The sequence below is a fragment of the Herpailurus yagouaroundi genome, unplaced genomic scaffold, assembly GCF_014898765.1.
Source record: "Herpailurus yagouaroundi ecotype Mexico unplaced genomic scaffold, PumYag 29, whole genome shotgun sequence".
In the NCBI taxonomy this organism is placed as follows: domain Eukaryota; kingdom Metazoa; phylum Chordata; class Mammalia; order Carnivora; family Felidae; genus Herpailurus; species Herpailurus yagouaroundi.
The window spans coordinates 29,338,278-29,358,879 of NW_024412377.1; the positions used below are offsets into that span (position 1 = coordinate 29,338,278).

At 33.3% G+C, this 20,602-nt stretch overlaps 1 protein-coding gene and 1 long non-coding RNA gene across 4 annotated transcripts in view; one reads left to right on the forward strand and one right to left on the reverse strand.

Moving 5' to 3' along the window:
* The window catches only part of NIPBL (NIPBL cohesin loading factor), a 200,111-nt gene that overhangs the window by 80,193 nt on the left and 99,316 nt on the right, over positions 1–20,602 (forward strand). For all 3 annotated transcript variants that reach the window (XM_040495519.1, XM_040495510.1, XM_040495529.1), the window contains exons 2-7: positions 5,251–5,393; positions 7,693–7,858; positions 11,063–11,190; positions 14,079–14,178; positions 14,943–15,094; positions 19,728–19,888. In XM_040495519.1, coding sequence (XP_040351453.1) covers positions 5,330–5,393; positions 7,693–7,858; positions 11,063–11,190; positions 14,079–14,178; positions 14,943–15,094; positions 19,728–19,888 — 771 coding nt within the window. In that variant the 5' untranslated portion in view covers positions 5,251–5,329. The remainder of the gene's footprint in view (positions 1–5,250; positions 5,394–7,692; positions 7,859–11,062; positions 11,191–14,078; positions 14,179–14,942; positions 15,095–19,727; positions 19,889–20,602) is intronic.
* On the reverse strand, positions 12,770–13,819 carry LOC121043609 (uncharacterized). The gene is made up of 2 exons (XR_005796936.1): positions 13,386–13,819; positions 12,770–13,334 (listed from the first exon to the last, which is right to left on the reverse strand). It is a non-coding gene; the product is annotated as an uncharacterized LOC121043609 (long non-coding RNA).

Consider the following 20,602-nt stretch of genomic DNA (forward strand, 5'->3'; position numbering starts at 1 on the left):
ATTAAAATATGGAGTACTCAAAGTAAAATTGGTTCAGATTTTAATTCAGTGATTCTTTCTGTGTCCTCTCCCTAGATGATTTCCCCTTTACAGCATGCCTGTGGCCAAACTCAAATTTTGAGGGGTAGAGACTGTTTCCATCTTGTTAACCACTGAACTTTGTTTGCCTAGCATGGTGTTTGACACCGTGTTACAAAATAAACATTATTGGGTGCATCATAATGAAGGACTAATAAATACTATCAAAAGGTAGGGAGAGCTTGGATTCAGACCCAGCCAGGTGTTCTCTTTATTCCTGGGCTAGATACTGTGACTGTTTCTTTCCTCACATCTGTATTGACTGTACAACATGATTTTTAATTGTTGTAATCTTTTGTGGATGTAATGTCAATTGTATATCAGTCATGTTAAACTAATAATATTGCTGTACATTTTAGTTGTTATGTAAAATGTCCATGTACCAGACAGCCTGAGTTTGATTTCTCCTGTATGACCTTAGGCAAATTATGTATCCTCTGTGTATATCACTTTCCTCATTAAATAAAACTGTAATATGAGTACTTCAGTGTCATATAAGGATTAAATAAGAGTACCTTTAAGGGATGCCTGGGTGGCACAGTCAGTTACGCGTCTCACTTTTGATTTCAGCTCAGGTCATGATCTTGTGGTTTGTGAGATGGAGCCCTGCATCAGGCTCTGGGTGGGAGTGAGGCTCTCCTCTCTCTCTCTCTCAAAGTAAATAAACTTAAAAAAAAAAAAAAAAAGAGTACACTTAAAGTATTTTTTATTGGGTACTAGGTGCTCAGTAAATGTCATTTCTAACAGTTTTTTACTACTAAAAAATTGAAGTTATTAAGACAAGATTGTACACATTTCTTGGCTATAGCGTACACACTGGCTGCCCAGGAAAATTCATCTACCATCAGTTTATGAGAGGAACTTTTATTCCAAATACATCCCAATTTGAGTTATTATAACTTCTACCAGTAATGTTTTATTTGCATTTCTTTTGTTTGTGTGAAGAAACCATAAATTTTAAAGTGAAATTAAATTAAGTGAACAAAGAACCAGAGCCTTTAAAAAATCTTGTCAAGGGACACCTGGGTAGCTCAGTTGGTTAAGTGTCTGACTCTTGATTTTGGCTCAGGTCATGATCTCATGGTTGTGAGATGAAGCCCTGTGTCCGGCTCTGTGATAAGCATGGAGCTTGCTTGAGATTCTCCTCTCCCTATCTTTCTCTGTCCCTCTCCAGCTTACACTCTCTCAAAATAAATAAACATTTTTTAAAAATCTCGTCGCGGTGCCTGGGTGGCTTCTGACTTCAGCTTAGGTCATGATCTCATGGTTCATGGGTTCGAGCCCTGTGTCAGGCTCTGTGCTGACAGCTCAGAGCCTGGAACCTGCTTCAGATTCTGTGTCTTCCTCTCCCTGTCCCTCCCTTGCTCGTGCTCTGTCTCTCTCTCTTTCTCAAAAATAAATAAACATTAAAAAAAAAAAAGTTTTAAATCTTGTCAAGAGTGCTTGCTTCGGCAGCATATACACTAAAATCTTGTCAAGATTTTCACGTCAGATTCATTATAATGGATTGAAATGAGAATTTGCCATAGTATCTTCCAGTAATTAAGAATTATTGTAATTAAACCAGGCCGTTCTAAAATAAGCCATAAATGCGTTCTTAGTGTGTGTGTGTGTGTGTGTGTGTGTGTGTGTGTGTGTGTGTGTGTGATTTAGTTCTTAGTATTACAACAGTTAAGTTTTCCCCCTACTTTTCTTTGCCAGTATTTGTTTTGGCTACCTTACCATTTAAGTAATTATAGGTGGGCCTGCCTAGGACTAGTAAACATATATGTGATACTATGGTGAAATATATACTGGAATTTCAAATAATAACTTACTATATATCTTTTGGAAGTAAAGATTATGTATATTATTGAAAAGACCCCTTTTCCCTAATTCATCTGTGTTTCTCCTCTGTTCTCCCCCCAAAATTTTTTTTTTCAGTTAGCACTAACACTGCTAACTTTTTGGGTCACTTATTATATGCCGGGTAGTACATCAAGTTGCATTATTTTTTGCATTCTCATCACCACTTAGGAGGTGGGCTTCTTCGTCCACTCTTCCATTTCTTTTAGTCAGCACTTTTGAAACTGCTTTGCTTTAGTGACCCACGGACATTTTACCTGGAGTCAGAAAGCAGTATGCAATGTAAACTTGTGTTTCTATTCCTTCCATCCCTCTCAGTATTGATCTCAACCCACTAATTCTATTTTATAATCTACTAATTGGTCACCATTCACAGATTTTAAGTACTGCCTTCAGTGACAGTTTTAAACACTCATTATAATCTTTCCCATTTGGTTACCATTTCATTCCAAACACATTGTTCCCCAGAGATAATGACTTTCAGCTTCAGTTTCAGCAGTTTCCTGAAAGACAGTATACTTTCACAGAGCCAGGTAGACCAAACATTGCCCAATCCAGAGCCAGAAATGCCATGTTAATTAGTTAGAGTTCTGCATATTGATTTTTAGAATTTTAGGAATGCTCTTTCTTGATGGACTCTGGTCACTTTCCAGCATAGGCAGCATTATTTCCGCAAATTACTCATATTCATCAACATCTGTGACTTTAGCTAAAATTTAAGTCCATTTCTAACAAAGTCTTTGCTGTTCTTCAAAAGCTTGGCTTCCAATGAAACCAGCATAGTTCAGCAGTGAGGTATAAATAATATTTGTCAGTAGTCACCTACTCATTCTGCACACTAAAGCACTTTAAACCAAACAAGCATTGTTGCTCTCTTTTCTTTCCCCACTTACTCCCAGTTTTCAGTTGACATCAGAGTATTAACATGCCTTATTATGTCACTAAGAAGAAAAGCACAATCTTGTGGTTAGGTTTATTAATCTCCTAATTCATAGGTGACAACTAATTAAATCATTTTTAGACTAAAAAACTCCAGCTGGAATTGGGTCTACTTTTACATGTTACATGGGATTTAGGCAAACAGAATAAAGTTGGTTAGCCCACGATATAACTCTCTAGCTTATTCTTTATTGGTTCCTGTCCTCTGAACAAAATAATATGGACACTTGTTAATTAATCTGTTGGAGTATGGCAATTTACATTTACAACGATGAGTCGTATAAGAATAACAAGATATTTTTGTGCTGTTTTATACATAATTTGCATGCAATTATTTTTTCCCATTAATTATTAAGCATAAACTAACTTTTTTATTAGCCCAAACTTAGAAAAAAAAAATCTGTCATGTTTCATGTTTTGGTGACTTCTGTCAGGTTTCAATTTTTTTTTTCTTTTTTAACTACTTGATACAACTTCATAGTAACTTGATGCTAAGTTTGCAGTATTTCCTTAAATTTCTTTAGTGTTGTTAAAGAATCAAATTAATAACTTCAAAGAGTAAAGTCCATATTGTAGCAAGAGAACAAATGTAAGATAGCCAGTAGTCTTTCCTATACTATTTCTTGTGCTATATATAACTTTTTCAGTGGATTCTACTAGCAAATTTTATGTCAGTCATTCAGCAAAGGGAAGTGTTTTTTCCTTGGCTGGCTACTAGAAAAGAATGTACATATAAAGGACATAACTGTAAAGGAAAAATAATTACCAAAAAGACAAGACAGTTGTTACTTATAAAGGGGAAAAAAATCACCTGAAAGACAAGGTAGTTGTTACCTGTGGTAGGAACTAGGGTGCTAACTTTCTAGATGGTGGTTCTTTGGATGCTTGCTTTATAACTGTTAAACCATACATATATGTTTTATGAATTTCTGTCAACATATATCTATAATTGTGTTTGTGGAAAAAGAAAATTTGTAATTTTAACTGCCTGTATACTTCTACTTTTAAAAAAACACTTGGAAAGATACATTAAGATACATGAGAGAGAGAGGAGTTATTAGTGTTATATCATTTCACTGTTTTGAAGTTTACAACTCCAAAAACTTAGAGGTTCTCTTAACAGTGACTGACAAGCAAATACAACATTTCAAAAAAAGAAACATTTAAAGTGAAAATTACAATTCAAGTTTCTATTTTAGCACTGTGTCTTAGTTGATATGGAGTAGACTTCTATTTACTGAAGAGTTTATGAAGTTATTTAATAAAGGCATATCTTTGACTAATGTGCATATTATTAAAATGTATTATGTACTTCAGAAAAAGGTTCTTACACAAGTACGCTATTAAAGATAAAGATTCCAAGAGCCACAAGATAAAATGAGAAAAATTGGGGGACACTGAACAGAATTAGAAAACATGTCAGGAATTTAACAGAATGTCTGTACACACAGACACAGAATTGCATCATAAAAACTGAGTCAACAAAGTCATTGTAGAGGAATGTTAAAATGTTAACGTATTTCTCTGTCCTTTATGGGTTGTGCGTTAATTAGCGATTGGTTGGTATTAAGAAGCATGTAGTGATAATTGGGAAAGCAAGGTAAGTACATTAACATAAAGTAATTCTATAAGGATGAAACAAGGCAAGTTTCCAAAAAATGTTACAAAGGAATGTATAATTATTTACAAAAGTATGTTAGGCTATAAGTGTTATAAGTGAAAGTCAGATTAGGGTAAAGCTTTTAGCTGAATTTGTCTGAGGTTTCATGAGGTAGTGGGAACTTGTCCTAGATCTTGAGGAATTACAGGATTTGGATTAAAGCACAGATGGGCTACCTAGGTAGAGAGATATAGAAGGAAATAAATAAAAATGCAAAAACACAAGGTGAATTCAAGATAATCTGATCAGCTTGTTTGAAGAGGATGGTTTATGTAGAAGAGTAGTGAGAAACCTAATTAGAAGGGCAAGTTACCAGCTAGATTTTAATGTGCTTATGATATAGAAAAGAATTACAGTACTTGTCAAAATTGAGTATCCCAGGTTAGTAATACAGTCTACTGGTTACACAGACTCTTGAGCCAGATTGCTTGGGTTCTAATCTTTCCTCCACAAGTTACTTTAAACTCCCTGTAAATAAATTTCCTCATCAGTAAAGTATAGAAAATAATAGTACCTACCTTACATTGTTGTTGTGAGAACTAAATTAGTTAATATATGCAAAGCACTTTGCAGTGCCTGATGTATGGTAAGTATAAATGAATGATAGGTATTATTGTTGTATAGGTTGACAAACAAGGAAAGCAGAAAATCTTATTTTTTATAGGCATTTCCCTAATAGTATTATATTTGACATATTTTTACAAATAATTGTCTGTTTTCTGTTGCAGTGTTTGGGAAATGGGAAGTAATGACAGCTGGCACCTGAACTAAGTACTTTTATAGGCAACACCATTCCAGAACTTCAGGATGAATGGGGATATGCCCCATGTCCCCATCACTACTCTCGCGGGGATTGCTAGTCTCACAGACCGTAAGTTTGGTCAATTTATCTAATCTGTGTTCTCTTCTGTGTTAACAATGATTTTTTAAGAGACTGTAGAAAAAGTTATTTGCAGTTGTCATAAATAAATTATTCGAGATTTAAAAATTTTGATGACAATATCATTATTTCCTTTGGTTTATTGGCATGCATGTGAAAGTAACAAAATTAGAGTGGTCAGCTAGTAGATAAGACCTTAATTTCTGTTTCATCCTAATGACCAATTAAGAAATGGTGGCCTTTATTTAAATGTCTTAACACGATAAAGGAATCAATACAAAAGTAAGGACCAAAGAAGATGAGACAAAGCATTAAAAAAAAATCAAAACTGAAGAAGCATGGATTTGCATATAGGAACAAATACAGACTTTAAAAAAAGCATTTCTAGAAATGGTAATGGAAACTGCCCTTCAGAGAAGAAAGATTGATAGCCTGACTTAATCTAATTTCTTAGTGATGTTCATTTTGGATGTCATTTTCAGTAATCTTTTGGAGTTTGTCATAGATATTAGCAGCCCATTTTATTCTGAACATTTAAGTTCAAAGAATTTCATCATTCTTTTGAGATTTACTTAGTGTAACACAGTTTTTAGGGACTCATTCTTGTGGTAGCTAGCTCTAACTCTAATTCTTAGTCCCTGGGTAATGGTGCAAAAAGCTACCTACAATGTCAGTCCACGTGTCATCCTACTTGAATAAATAAAGGGAGAAAGAGGTAGGAGAGAGAAGGGTAGAAGGTGAGGACGTTGCATTATGCAGGCTTTGGGGCTTTAAAATAAAGGAGCTATGAGAAAATAACTTCAAGAAGTGTTTGGTTTTTGTGGTTGGCCCCAGCTCATTTCTAGTTGAGGGGTAGTTTTAATAACTGTCAAGGTTTCCACACTTATTTCCCCATCAGTGTTGTCCTTGTTTATTTAAATTAAAGTTAGTTAACATACAGTGTGGTCTTGCCTTCAGGAGTAGAACCCATTGATTCATATCTTATGTACAACACCCAGTGCTTATCCTGAAAAGTGCCCTCCTTAATGCCCATCACCCATTTAACCAATCCCCCACCTACCTCCCCTTCACCAACCCTCAGTATGTTCTCTGTATTGAAGAGTTTCTTAAGCGTTTTTATCTGTGTTCAGCAGTCCTTTAATACTGTTTTTCTGTTGTTGATTTCCACTGGTTTTATTGGGAGAAAAATAGTTAAAGGCTGATAGCTTTGAGGTTAGGAAAGTAACATGGCTAGTATATGAAGTCTGAGATAAGAAAGTAGCTGGTGGGGTTAGGATAACTCAGGTAAGAAAACTTGTCAAACTCTCTAGGTTTTGTTTTCACTTTGTTGTAAGACATAAACAATATAATACATAGGAGTGCCAAGTCAGATATACCACCAGGGATTTATTTTTGTTTGTCCTCCCTATTCTCTCAAATGTACCTTATATTTTAAAAGCTTGCCCAGTAAATCCTATTTATTAAGTAATAATTTGTTTCCTGTGATTTTACTAATAAAAAAAACAAAACCTGTTTTTAGCCATTGGGGCTGTGAGCCTGATAATTACATTGTATAAGTGATTAGAAAATAAGCCCAAAACAAAGATACTTTAGTTAACTTTCTTAACTTTTACTTTAAACAAATAAACAAATTTCCATTATGTGAAGAAACTGTAAATAACTGAATTTAAACTACTGTAAAAACATATCCTTTTTTTGCTGTTACACTAGAATGAAGAGAGAACTATTTATTTAGAAATTTATAATTGATAGCCTAATTCCTTAGATATTTGGCTTCTTCCAGAATCCTTATTCTATGAATGTTCTTTTGCCAAAGTGAGCTATTTATTTTTTATATATACTCAAGCGTTTTAAAAACCTGTTACTTGAAGAGTTGGGTATTATTACTTGGTTTATTTATGTGAGATTACTAGTGATTCTGATAAATCTTAGAAGCAAAAATAAATGCGATTAATTAATGTATTCTCATTTCTTAGAAGTTACTTTTTAACGCTACTTGTTTTGGCTACTTTATTCATTTATTAAGTGAATAAAAATTTTAAGATCTGAAAAATCATGCGTATAAAGGAGTTGAGTTTTATTCTTAGTAATAAAATGTGTTATTGCCCAAGTGATGTTTTGGGGTTTTGTAGACTTGATTGGGGTTTTTGGGGGGAGAGGCAGAATGCCTTTTAATAATTTGTCACATTGATACTTACAACTTGTTTTTAATCCCAGAATATTTGTAAGCAGATACTGTAAAGAGACTTCTTACACTCAGTTTCTAATAATCTGATTTTATTCCAAATAGTCCTGAACCAGCTGCCTCTTCCATCCCCCTTACCTGCTACAACTACAAAGAGCCTTCTCTTTAATGCACGAATAGCAGAAGAGGTGAACTGCCTTTTGGCCTGTAGGGATGATAATTTGGTTTCACAGCTTGTCCATAGCCTCAACCAGGTATCAACAGATCACATGTAAGTATAATTTAAAAGTGAAAAGTTTTGGTCTTACTAAGAGAGTCAGTATTCCTGGTTTTACTCTTTATTTCAGAAAATTTATATACATAGTTTAATTTTAAAATACATGAATATCCAGGGGAGCCTTATGATAAGATTTAAATAGACCCTGTAGTTCTGTGAAGGTCTTTTCAACTCTTTTGGCATAATCTTGGTTCATCAAGATGGGTCTCTGCCGGGAGGTCTAAAGTTGCTCAAGAAGCTATCTCCCCCTTGATATTGCTAAAGTGGTTAGAATTCCCAAGCACTAGGGACTATACTGGTAGCTTTATTTGGAATAGGCTCACATGCTTTCCCTGGGAAGTTAACTAAAACTCAAGGACTGACTCCATGCATAGCTACTACAAAACTGAGAGTAATTTTTCCCAGAATTTATCATACCATCGTAAGTGTATGTTTTCACACAATACACTTTTTTAAATAATATAAACTTAAATTATATAGCTTGTTTATAAAATCTTTGCATATGAGTATACTTTAAGATTTTTTACTATAAAACTTGTACATACTTATAATTATAACATCTTAATACAAAAATTTATAAAAAGTTAAATCTCTTGGGGCATCAGCCTGGCTGAGTCTGTAGAGCATGTGACTCTTGATCTTGGGATTATAAATTTGAGCCCCACATTGGGTATGGAAATTACTTAAATAAAATCTGTAAGGGGCACCTGGGTGGTTCAGTTGGTTAAGTGTCCAACTTCAGCTCAGGTCCTAATCTCGTGGTTTGTAAGTTTGAGCCCTGCCTGGGGCTCTCTGCTGTCAGCACAGACCCCGCTTCAGATCCTCTTTCCCCCCGCTTTCTGCTCCTCCCCTGCGTTCTCTCTCAGAAACAAACATTTTTTTTTAAATAAAATATTTTTTAAAAAGTTACATTTCTCTTATTCCTTCACATCTCACTATACAGCAGTACTCATGTATCCTTTCCATCTTTAATTTTTGCTTTTTAATTTAAAGATTCAGTATTTATAGGAATGAGGATAAAGCACTATACAATGGAGTGGTCTCTGTCATTAGATACAGTACATACTTTGAAGCCATTTTTAAAGCTGATGAATGTTAAGGTAATATACATGTGAATTATCTGATGGGGAAACTGAGAAATAGTTGGTAAAATCAGAAGGAAGTCTAATACTAATATTTTGTCACTCCAGAAATTCAACAGTGACTAAATATTTTGTCACTTGTTATATCTATACATACTTAATCAACAGTTATCACCAAATATTTAAAAAGATAAGGTAAATAGCACATACACAGTTATGATTTATTTTATGGAGAGCTGCCTTAAGATTACCTCCAGAAATTCATTGAAATTTATCATTGGACACCATGTTTATAAATCTTTCTTATTAGATTTAATGATGAGCAGAACAGAGACATGTAGAATATAAAATTAAAACACTGCCTACATTTATCATTTCTGTTCCATAGTTGTAAATTTAATTTGGTACTTACTTTCAAGTTTATTGAAAATTGCAACTATCCATAACCACTTGCTTGGTGTTTTTTTGCTCACTGATGACTTTGAGAAAAGAATATTAGATGGAAAAATTACATAATCTCTGGGTCTTGTCTTAACCAATGTGGCAACAGTATTTCATTCAGAGGACATTCTCAAAAAGGCAGACTCACTCATATTCAAATATAAGAGAGAAAATATATTCCAAGCCCAACTACCAACTTCTGTGCATAATTATCATCTCTGTAACCTTCCATTATTTTGAATAGAGTAGTCTCTGTTTTCTACTTTGAAACTAATGTGAACATTTTTTTCAGTTTCCTTATTTATTTTAAGAGAGAGAGCTAGAGCAGGAACATGTGTGCAGATTAAGGGCAGAGAGAGAAGAGCATTCCAAGTCATTGGAGCTGAAACCAAGAACAAAATGCTTAACCGACTGAGCCACTCAAGAGTTCACTAATGTGAACATTCTTTTTTTTTTTTTTTTAATTTTTTTTTAACGTTTACTTATTTTATTTTTTTTAACTTGTTTTATTTTTTATTTTTTTAAATTTACATCCAAATTAGTTGGCATATAGTGCAACAGTGATTTCAGGAGTAGATTCCTTAGTGCTCCTTACCCATTTAGCCCATCCCCCTCCCACAATCCCTCCCATAACCCTCAGTTTGTTCTCCATGTTTATGAGTCTCTTCTGTTTTGTCCCCATCCCTGTTTTTATATTATTTTGTTTCCCTTCCTTATGTTCATCTGTTTTGTCTCTTAAAGTCCTCATATGAGTGAAGTCATATAATTTTTGTCTTTCTCTGACTAATTTCACTTAGCATAATACCCTCCAGTTCCATCCATGTAGTTGCAAATGGCAGATTTCATTCTTTTTGATTGCAAACCCACACACACACACACACACACACACACACACACACACACCCCACATCTTCTTTATCCATTCATCCATTGAGGGACATTTGGACTCTTTCCATACTTTGGCTATTGTCGATAGTGCTGCTATAAACATGGGGGTGCATGTGTCCCTTCGAAACAGCACACCTCTATCCTGTGGATAAATGCCTAGTAGTGCAATTGCTGGGTCATAGGGTAGTTCTATTTTTAGTTTTTTGAAGAACCTCCATACTCTTTTCCAGAGTGGCTGCACCAGCTTGCATTCCCATAACGTTTATTTATTTTTGAGGGAGAGAGAGACAGAGCACAAATGAGGAGGTGGCCAGAGAAAGAGGGAGATGTAGAATCCCAAACAGGCCCCATGGTCCAAACTTTCAGCACAGAGCCCGATGCGGGGCTCGAAATCAAGAACCAGGAGATCATGACCTGAGCCAAAGTCAGATGCTCAACTGACTGAGCCACCCAGGCGCCCCTTATGTGAACATTCTTAAGTAAACTAATAGTTCCATAAAATGTTTTGGCCTTTTTTTTTTTTCCTGTTTAAAATGGGAAAAAAAGTTGTCTTTAGAAGAACTTCTCCCTGTCATTTTTGATAATTCTGTTTCTTCCAGGAATAGTGTCTTCAAAAATCCATGAAATTGTTGAACATCTTTTGTGAATTTTTTTTATATGCCATAAGTTCTTGATTTTCTACCTCAGTCCTTTATAAATTTCACTAGTAAATTGCTATCTAACTAATGTAGAATAGGGAATTCTTAATCACTATTTTCATTTTTGATATTTGTTTTTTTAATCCCAGAGAGTTGAAAGATAACCTTGGCAGTGATGATCCAGAAGGCGACATACCAGTTTTGTTGCAGGCTGTCCTGGCAAGGAGTCCTAATGTTTTCAGGGAGAAAAGTATGCAGAACAGATATGTACAGAGTGGTAAGGTTTTTAATTGAATTTCATATTATATTTTTTTGTGGGTCTTCTATCAGAGATTGTTTCATTTGTAAATTCAAGTGTCTCCTTTAACAAGGTAGCCTATCTATGAATGCTATGTTGATACTTTGAATCAAGCCAAGAATAAGAAGGAGACCAAATGAATGTTAATATTCTTGAAGTTTAATATGTAAATAAATTCCTTGGAAATTAGACAAAGCTGAAGTGTATTTTGTTATATATTTCAGAATGCATTCATTTACTCAGAGAGCTTTAAAAGGCTTTTCTTATATCAGAAAATCACGGAATTGATATAAAAGGAGTCTTTTCATTAATCAAATAATAAAAATACTTGCAGAGCTTTTCAACATGCAGTACTTACATAAATATAACAGGTTTTAGTGTTAGTACTGATAGCGATTATATTCATAGTTCGGTAGCAGTTGGTTTCACTCTTTTGCTGCCTTAGCAACAGAAGAGTAGGTTTATAAGTATTATTATTAAGGAAAAATTTATTTATAATAAATATTATAAAAAGCATAAAGATATGATATTCAATATAGATACAATTTTTATGTAATCAAGGTGTACCCAGGAGCATTGGTACTGAATCTGGCAAGCCCAAGTATTTATTTGGCTCTCAAGATTAAAATAGTTAGAAAGGAATAGTTTAGACAGCTCAGGAAGGTCCAACTTAATTAACTGATGAATTGTATTCAAGAATATTGGCAGATTTATTGACAGTACCTCCATGAAGCCCTCCATTCCCTTTCCTAGTTTTGTCTTGTTTTTTAAATAGTATTTGTTAATTTTATGTATTTGTGTGTGAATTGTGTTTTTAAGCAATTGCATAGTTACTATTCATTCCCCAAAGTGAGCCAATGGAGATGCCTCTGCCCAAACTCCCCTTCAGCAAATTGAAGGCAAGTCTGCAGGGCGACACTGTATCTTCACTAGAACCAAGAAGCTAGATTGCAGTAGGAGGAGACAGATAGGAATGGTGAAAGTAAATCTAGAATTACAAATGCTCTGGAAGAATGTTGAATGAAAGAAAATATGGAGAGATCATTGATTAGAAGAAAAACTTACAGGAAAGGAGCATTAAGTATAAGATAATGTGAGTGGATATAAAATTGAATAAAGGAAGTCTTCCAAAGCTATTTATACTACATTTTGTAACATATTTTTAAATATTTAATTTGGGTAGTAAATTACTCTAATAAACTTTTTAGAGTATTCACGTTTAAATCACACATTTTGTATTTTATACTACATACACTTATATTTTAGCCCAAAACGTTAATTTCTCCATATCATACTTTGTGAAAACAAACTAGCATTAAAAAGTGAATTGACACGTTGTGTGTTGTGATTTTTTTTTTCTAAGCGTTTCCCTGGTGATATTTGGCTTTATAATTTAGAAAAGTGATTCTTGATTGCTAAATGTTAATGTGAGTCACACATATGGAGAAAATTTAATAATATGCAAATCACTTTATTCATAGTTGTTTGGAGCTTTGAGATAATCAGGAAGGACTATTAGGAATTTTATTTGGGCCCCCTCCCCCCCTTTTTTTTTTCTTTCTTTTTTAATAAAACCATTGCTTTCAAACTAGTAATCCCAGCTTGTTCCAGCCTGTTAATTCAGGGGAAACATTTTTTAACTATCATCTCATAGAGGATTGCTCTCCCGCTCAAAAAAAAAAAAAAAATCATCAACAGTAATTATAGTACTTAAATTATTAAGCTATGGAACATATGACTTACTACTGAATTTGAGTTGGAAGAGAAAGCTCAGAAGTTAATTTAGACTATATATAAAAGAAAACACACTATTAGTGGTAGTTTTCCAGGCGATTTTGAGCCCTCGTTTTATTCAACTACTCTCCTAGAGCTAGAATCCCTTCTGAGGTATTCCAGGCAAATGAACATGTAGCTTCTGTTTGAATGTTTCTGGTAAAAGGAACTTTTCATATCAATAGCAGGAACTGGAATTTGGGAATGTGATATGATGTGTAAAGCTTCCAAAAAGATTGGCTATACATATCATAAGAAAGTTCAGGTGTAATCATAGATTTTTATCTTTGATTTTACAATGCCTAAATAACTGGATTTTTTTGCATCTCCTATGTAAAAAAAAAATGCCCCTTGTGTAATAATTGAAGGAACAATGTCTAGCTTGAAAAGAAATATGAGACCTTGTGTAATAATTGAAGGAACAATGTCTAGCTTGAAAAGAAATATGAAAATCTGAAAGCTGTCCTCCTCACATTTTCATTCTTTAGTCAAATATTCATTTAATCCTTACTGTGGCAAAGAATTATCGGAGAAGAAAGAATAGGAGCGTTCTGTTTTGCATCAAAACATTGTGATGGAAATGGCAGCAACTGAAACTTTGGGCCCCTCAATAAAGTAGTACTTTTTAAAACTGAGGTCTGAATCTCAGTGAAACAAATAGAATGAAATGAAGCTCCTGAAGACTGGGGATGTATGTAATAAAGTATGTCCCATATAATGGAAAAACCACCAGAGGACCTATTGTAGAAGTAATTGTGTAGTATTTGGTCAGGGATTAGAAAAGGTGACTTCTAAAGGTTCTTTCAATTTTAAGGCTAAATGATAGGACATTAAGTAAGCAAGTAGAATTAAAAAAAAAAATCTCTATCTCTGGTCTTGCATTAGTTATATGGTAAAAGGATGTTTTAGTAAAATTGGTTGTGCTTGAAATTTAGTTTCTGTGTTTTGCTCTTCAAAATGAACCTGTGAGTCAAAAAAAGGAAAGAACAGAAAGAACTTTTGAATGTTTGTGATAGAGCAATTGCTTTAAATCATTTAAAGATACTTTACCATTAAAACAAAAAACACATTTTCCATTCTTATGTGTTGTGTAGGAATGATGATGCCTCAGTATAAACTTTCTCAGAATTCCATGCACAGTAGTCCTGCATCTTCCAATTATCAACAAACCACTATCTCACATAGCCCCTCCAGGTAATATATGCATCATTTTATTAAGTACTATTTTCTGTGATGAGCATGCTTGTGAATTTATGCTGTATACATACAGTTAGGTAAAGGTGAATTATATGTAGTTAAAAAGTTGAAATGCTTAGCCTTAAATAGTAACTCACACAAACATTTGTCTTAAAATGTTATATGCAGAAATGCTCTAATATACTAATTGAAGTAGCTACCATCTTGGTAATTTAATTTCATACAGACAAAAGAACGTGTTAAAATAATGTGTTTGAGAGGCACCTGGGTGCCTTAGTTAAGCATCTGATCTTGATTTCAGCCCAGGTCATGATCCTCGGGTAGTGGATCTGCATTGGGCTCGGTGCTGAGGGTGGAACCTGCTTAAGATTCTATCACTTTGCCCCTCTCCCTTGCTCACGTGTTCTCTCTCTCTCTCTCTCTCTCTCTCTCTCTCTCTCTCTCTCTCTCAAATAAATAAATAAATAAATAAAATGTGCTTGAGATAAGAAAATTTGTAGAGTAGAATTTAGGGAGCATGACTTTATCTTAAATAGAGGGATACTTTTATGCAAGTGAAATAAATTAATTACCTGTTTAGTTTAACTGTTAGATTATCAATTGGGGATAATTTTTATATTATCTACTTTTCAAAATTTTCTGTTTGCATAGGTATTGTTTTATACAAATCAGAGTTGTGAGAATTTTATGACCATGAAATTTTAAGGAATAGCATATTTATTTCCTATCCTGATATTGTTTGTTTGGATTTTGGGTTTCAGCCGGTTTGTGCCACCACAGACAAGCTCTGGGAACAGATTTATGCCACAACAAAATAGCCCAGTGCCTAGTCCATATGCCCCACAAAGCCCTGCAGGATACATGCCATATTCCCATCCTTCAAGTTATACAACACATCCACAGATGCAGCAAGGTAAGAAAGTTGGTTATTTATCTACAGGGAATGCCTGTAATTTAAGCAAATAAATTTTTTTTTTAATAGTTTTTGAAATACAAACTAAAACAGGACCCTGAAATTCATCATTTGGGAGATAAAAGGATCCCTGTCACATGACTCTTTGGATTAGATTATTATACAACTGAGTGTATCTAGTTATGAAATTAGGAATATTTTTTTTTAATTGGGCTGTGTTCTTACATAGCACTAAGCCAAAGAGAATTTTGTTTTAATTGGTGAAGTATGTATAGTGTGAAAATTTTACTATAAAGTAAATACAGTGCTGGTAGAGAAAGTTCTGGGATTATGTTACTAGTTCTCAGTTGAAATTAGCTGATAATGTCTTTGTAAGGTTATATTGCCTTGGGATGTATGTCCTGGCTTCTAAATAGTTTTTTATTAATAGTATAAATTTATACTTTTTTTGAGAAATTATAAAAAGTGTAGAAGAGACTGTTAACAAATACCTGGTTTTGTCCCCTATAAATAATAGCAAATTTTTAACATTTGCAGTCAATTATTAGTTCCTGTGTGTATTCTTCTTTTCTATCATACATGGAATCAAATGTCTTTTATAAACTTTTCAACTTACAAACTGTTAATGTAGTCATCAATCAAAACCACCAACTTCTGATTTCTCAAAGCTAGATAATGAAATACTAGGTTGAGATTATTTCATACACTAATTCAAGGGAAAACCAGGAGGTGGATCACACATTTGGAATAGACAACTCCAAAATTACAGACTTTAGTGTGAGTGCTGAATATAAGTATGTATGTATTATATAGGTTCTTGATAATTGTAAAATATTAGTATACTCTGGCACACAAAGATATGAAGAACATTTTAACTAATGAAAGGGAAATGTTAAAAGGATGCATTGGTTTCTTATGGAAATATCCATATACACAATTGTATGTGTAGGAAAGAATGTAAATTTTTACTCTGTTTACTGTTGTTTTTTAAACAAGATAAATCCAGCTTTTTCAGAAGAAAAGTTGAAATCACAAAATCAAAAGAGAAATATGATTTGGGCATCTTCCTATTCGGTAATGAGTCATTTCTTGGAAATTCTCAGATATTTGAGCAACTAGAAATGTTACTCCAGGATTAGCCCCACCTAGATATTAAGGTTAATTAGAACATGTAGAGTGGTAAGAAACAAACAGATAGGTAGATGGGACAACACAGAATCCAGAAATTAGGCAAATATATATGGGAATTTAGAATATGTGGAAGGTAACATTTGAAACATTTTTTTTCAACCTTATGTTATAAAAATTTTAGCCATACAGAGAAGCTGAAGGATGAGCATAATGAACCCCTTCATCAACAGGAATAATTCTTTGCCATTAAATATAGTTGCTAGGAAAGATATTTATATAAACACCAAATATAATTATTCACTTCTAAAAAAATTAAGGACAGTGAATTAGTAATTCACTTCTTAAAAAATTAAGGACAGAAATGAAGAAACAGATTAATATAATTTTTTGTATAGTATATATTTTGTATTATAATTTTAATATAAATATTTGAATATACATAAGGACAAGTAAATATGGGGAAATTATATTTTCAAAATTTATTACGAACACAAAGTATTAAGTTTTAATATACCAAGATTTTACACAGATTGATACGAAGAAGACAAAAATAGAATTAAGAAGAAACAGACATACTGAAAAAGAAAACAAATTGGACACCAGAAAGATTTAATGCCTATATTAAAATATGGTCAGCCTGGCTGACATTAAAGAGATATGAATCAAAATTACGATGAAATATATTAACCAGATTAGTAAACATTTTTTAGTTATACCTAGTATCAACAAATGTGCTGGGAAATTTGAACTTCCTACATTCTTCATTGGGATATAAATTGGTACAATCTTTTTAGAGAACATTTTGACAATATCTATCATAATTTTAAATGCACATACATCCTTTAGTAGTTCAAATTCTCTCTCCCTTAAGAGAAGCAGAGGGGATAAAACATAATCAGACAGTTTTATCTACAAGTTCTACCAAGCATTCAAAGGAGGTATTCTAATCTTCAAACATTCCAGACAGAAGAAAAATGTCAACACTCTTCTACTTCATTCTATAGAGTTAGATAATCTGGATACCAGAATCAGGTATAGTGAAGAAACTGTGAAAAAGGAAAATTATAGACCAGTTGTCACCTAAAATTTCTAAATAAATATTACCAAACCAAATAAGCAGTGTTGGTAGCCTGTATGATAAAATTGGATATATTATCGGGAATACATGGATAATTATTAGACAGTTAACACAAATTTAAGAGGTTGGGGATGCTGTGTGCCTCATAATAGGTACCTAAAGAACATTAAAAATTTTTAGCTTTTGTTCATGATTTAAAAGCTTTTCACTGAATAGGAAGAGACTGGTACAACCTTATCCTGATCTTTCCACCTAGGGGTGAAAAATGAGAAACATTCTCCATGAAGTCAGGAATAGGACATGAGTGCCTACAATCATCCCTTTTACTTAGTGTGGTAGTGGGTGTTTTAATACAGGAAGATAAGCGAATATATGCATATATATATATGTATATATTTTGTATGTATAGTTATATGTCTAATTATTGGTAAGGAAGAAATGAAAGTGTTAGTTTTCAAGTGATTGTCTTCATAGAAAATCTAAGAGAGGGGCGCCTGGGTGGCGCAGTCGGTTAAGCGTCCGACTTCAGCCAGGTCACGATCTCGCGGTCCGTGAGTTCGAGCCCCGCGTCGGGCTCTGGGCTGATGGCTCAGAGCCTGGAGCCTGTTTCCGATTCTGTGTCTCCCTCTCTCTCTGCCCCTCCCCCGTTCATGCTCTGTCTCTCTCTGTCCCCAAAATAAATAAACGTTGAAAAAAAATTTAAAAAAAAAAAAAAAAAATCTAAGAGAAGCTGCAGGTAAGATAATAGAACTTAAAAAATATTCCACAGTTACTAGATACAAGATCATTGTAATAAAATTTAGTTGCATTTTTATACACCTAAAATAAGCAATTATAAGTATAATCTTTCTTTAATATTATCAACAACTTAAAGGAAAAAGCATAAGATATCTAAGAATGAATTTAACAATGTATAAGACCTTTGTGAAGAAAATTATAAAACTTTTGAAAGAGCTAAAAGAAAACCTAAGAATATGAAGTTATGCCATCTTCATGGATGGAAAGACTCAGTAGGGTAAAGATTGAAATTTTCCCAAATCTGTAAACTCAATACAATACCAATAAAAATCTAAAGCAGGATTTTGTGCAACTTAAACTTCTAAAAATTCATATGGAAGAATAAAAGTCCAAGAATAGCAACATAATTTGAAATGGAATGAGATGTAGAAGCTCAGTCTGGCAGTTACCAAGATTTATTGTATATTATTGTATATTATTGGTCCGTGGAGGAGTAGAACATGGGGAAATGGAATTTGATAGAGCCTAGGAACATACCCAGGAACAAATAAAAACTTGATACATATGGTATTATATCTTAATTGGGAAACACTGGTTTCTTTAATAAATTGTGTTGAGACAATTAGTCATCCATGTGGATAAAGGTAAAATTGGATTCCTGTCTCAGCTACACGTAAAGATGCATTAAAGACCTAAGCGTGAAAAAAACAAAACTGTGGAATTTTAAAACAAAATGCAGAAGACTGTCTTCGTGATTTTGTGTTAAGGAGGGAATCCGAATGGCTAGTACACATAAAAAGATACTTGGTTTCACTATTAATAAAGAAAATACAAATATTAAATTGACAAAGAGCTTCCCATCTCAGGCTGACAAACATTGTTGACAAGAATATAGATTAGTAGTAGCAACTCTTATACACTACCAGTGGAGTACAAATGGACATAAGTAATCTGGAAAACTATTTGTTAATATTCAGTAAGTTTTAAAAAGTGGACATATCCAGCAATTTCACTTCTAGACACATTTGTAAAAAAGTCAAGAATATACATTATATACAAATATATGTATATGTACATGTATACATGTACAAGAATATGCATTGTTTATGACAGCAAAAATACTGAAGCCATCTAAACATTTGGACTTAAGAATGGAAAGCTGTATACATTATGCAGCAGAATATATTTATTTAAAATAAGTGAATTTAATACTACATGTATAAAAATGGATACATTTCAACATAACATTGAAATAGAAAGCAAGGTATAGAAGGATATATACATATAGTATACCATTTTATATAAAGTTATATGTGAAACAATGCTATGTATTATTTAGGACTATATTCATTTATAGGAAAGGTATAAAATACTCATAGGTAGAGCAAAGTTTGAATTCAGTGTGGTGGTTACTTTTATAGAGTAAGGGGGAGGGAACAGAGGAGAGGAATATGCAGATACATGGAGAGTTTCAGCCTTATCTAATGGTTTATTTCTTTTCAAAAATAGATCTGAATGATATGTGACACAGTGCTAAGATTTGATCCAGCTCTGATAGTCGTACACAAGTGCTTATTATATTTTCTATAATTTCTGTGTGTTTAAAATATTTTGTGAACAATTGTTATTTTTCTCTAAGAATTTTATTTTTATAAAGCTTTTTGTTTTTATTCTTGTTAATTTCAGCATCAGTATCAAGTCCCATTGTTGCAGGTGGTTTGAGAAACATACATGATAATAAAGTTTCTGGTCCGTTGTCTGGCAATTCAGCTAATCATCATGCTGATAATCCTAGACATGGCTCAAGTGACGACTACCTACACATGGTGCACAGGCTAAGTAGTGACGTATGTTATATATTAGTTATCATTAAGGTAATAATATAGTTCTAATACTTGTTTTGTAACCTAGTATTTTGATCCCACAGTTTAATTGATATCTACTGTGTATCAAAGGTTATACTAGGTCTGAGAATCTTGCTATAAACAATGTGATTCCTATACCTACAGAGCTTGGTCTAGAGCAAGGTTGATAAACTGGCCATTAGTTTGACCTACAAACTAAGAATGGCTGTTACATTTTTAAAAAACAACAACAAAGCATGTGACAGAAATTGTATGTGGCCCACAACCCTAAAATATTTATCTGTCCCTTTACAAGAAAAGTTTGCCAACCCTTGGCCTAAAAGTTTTGGTTCTTAATGAAATCTAGTTTCATTTTTAAATACTTGTTCACACAAAAATGTTTTTAAAATAATGAACCTTTATTTATTAGTATCAAGCTCTTTTTCCCTGTAAGACTTGTACAAATCTTTATTCCCTGAAATTTAGCATTGCTTTGATGTTTTAAAGTATTCCACATACTGGAACTGGTTTTGTGGTATTATCAGATAAGTTATATGTTAATTGGTTTGGCAATGAGTTACGTGTATATAAGGATAACAGAGATGACTGTGAACTCTGCCCTCAAGACATTTACAACCTCGTATGGCCTTCATAGCTCCTCTTGTAGAAAATAGTAAACAAAAATGGAGCCTAGTAGTAATACCAGTTTTCTTATTC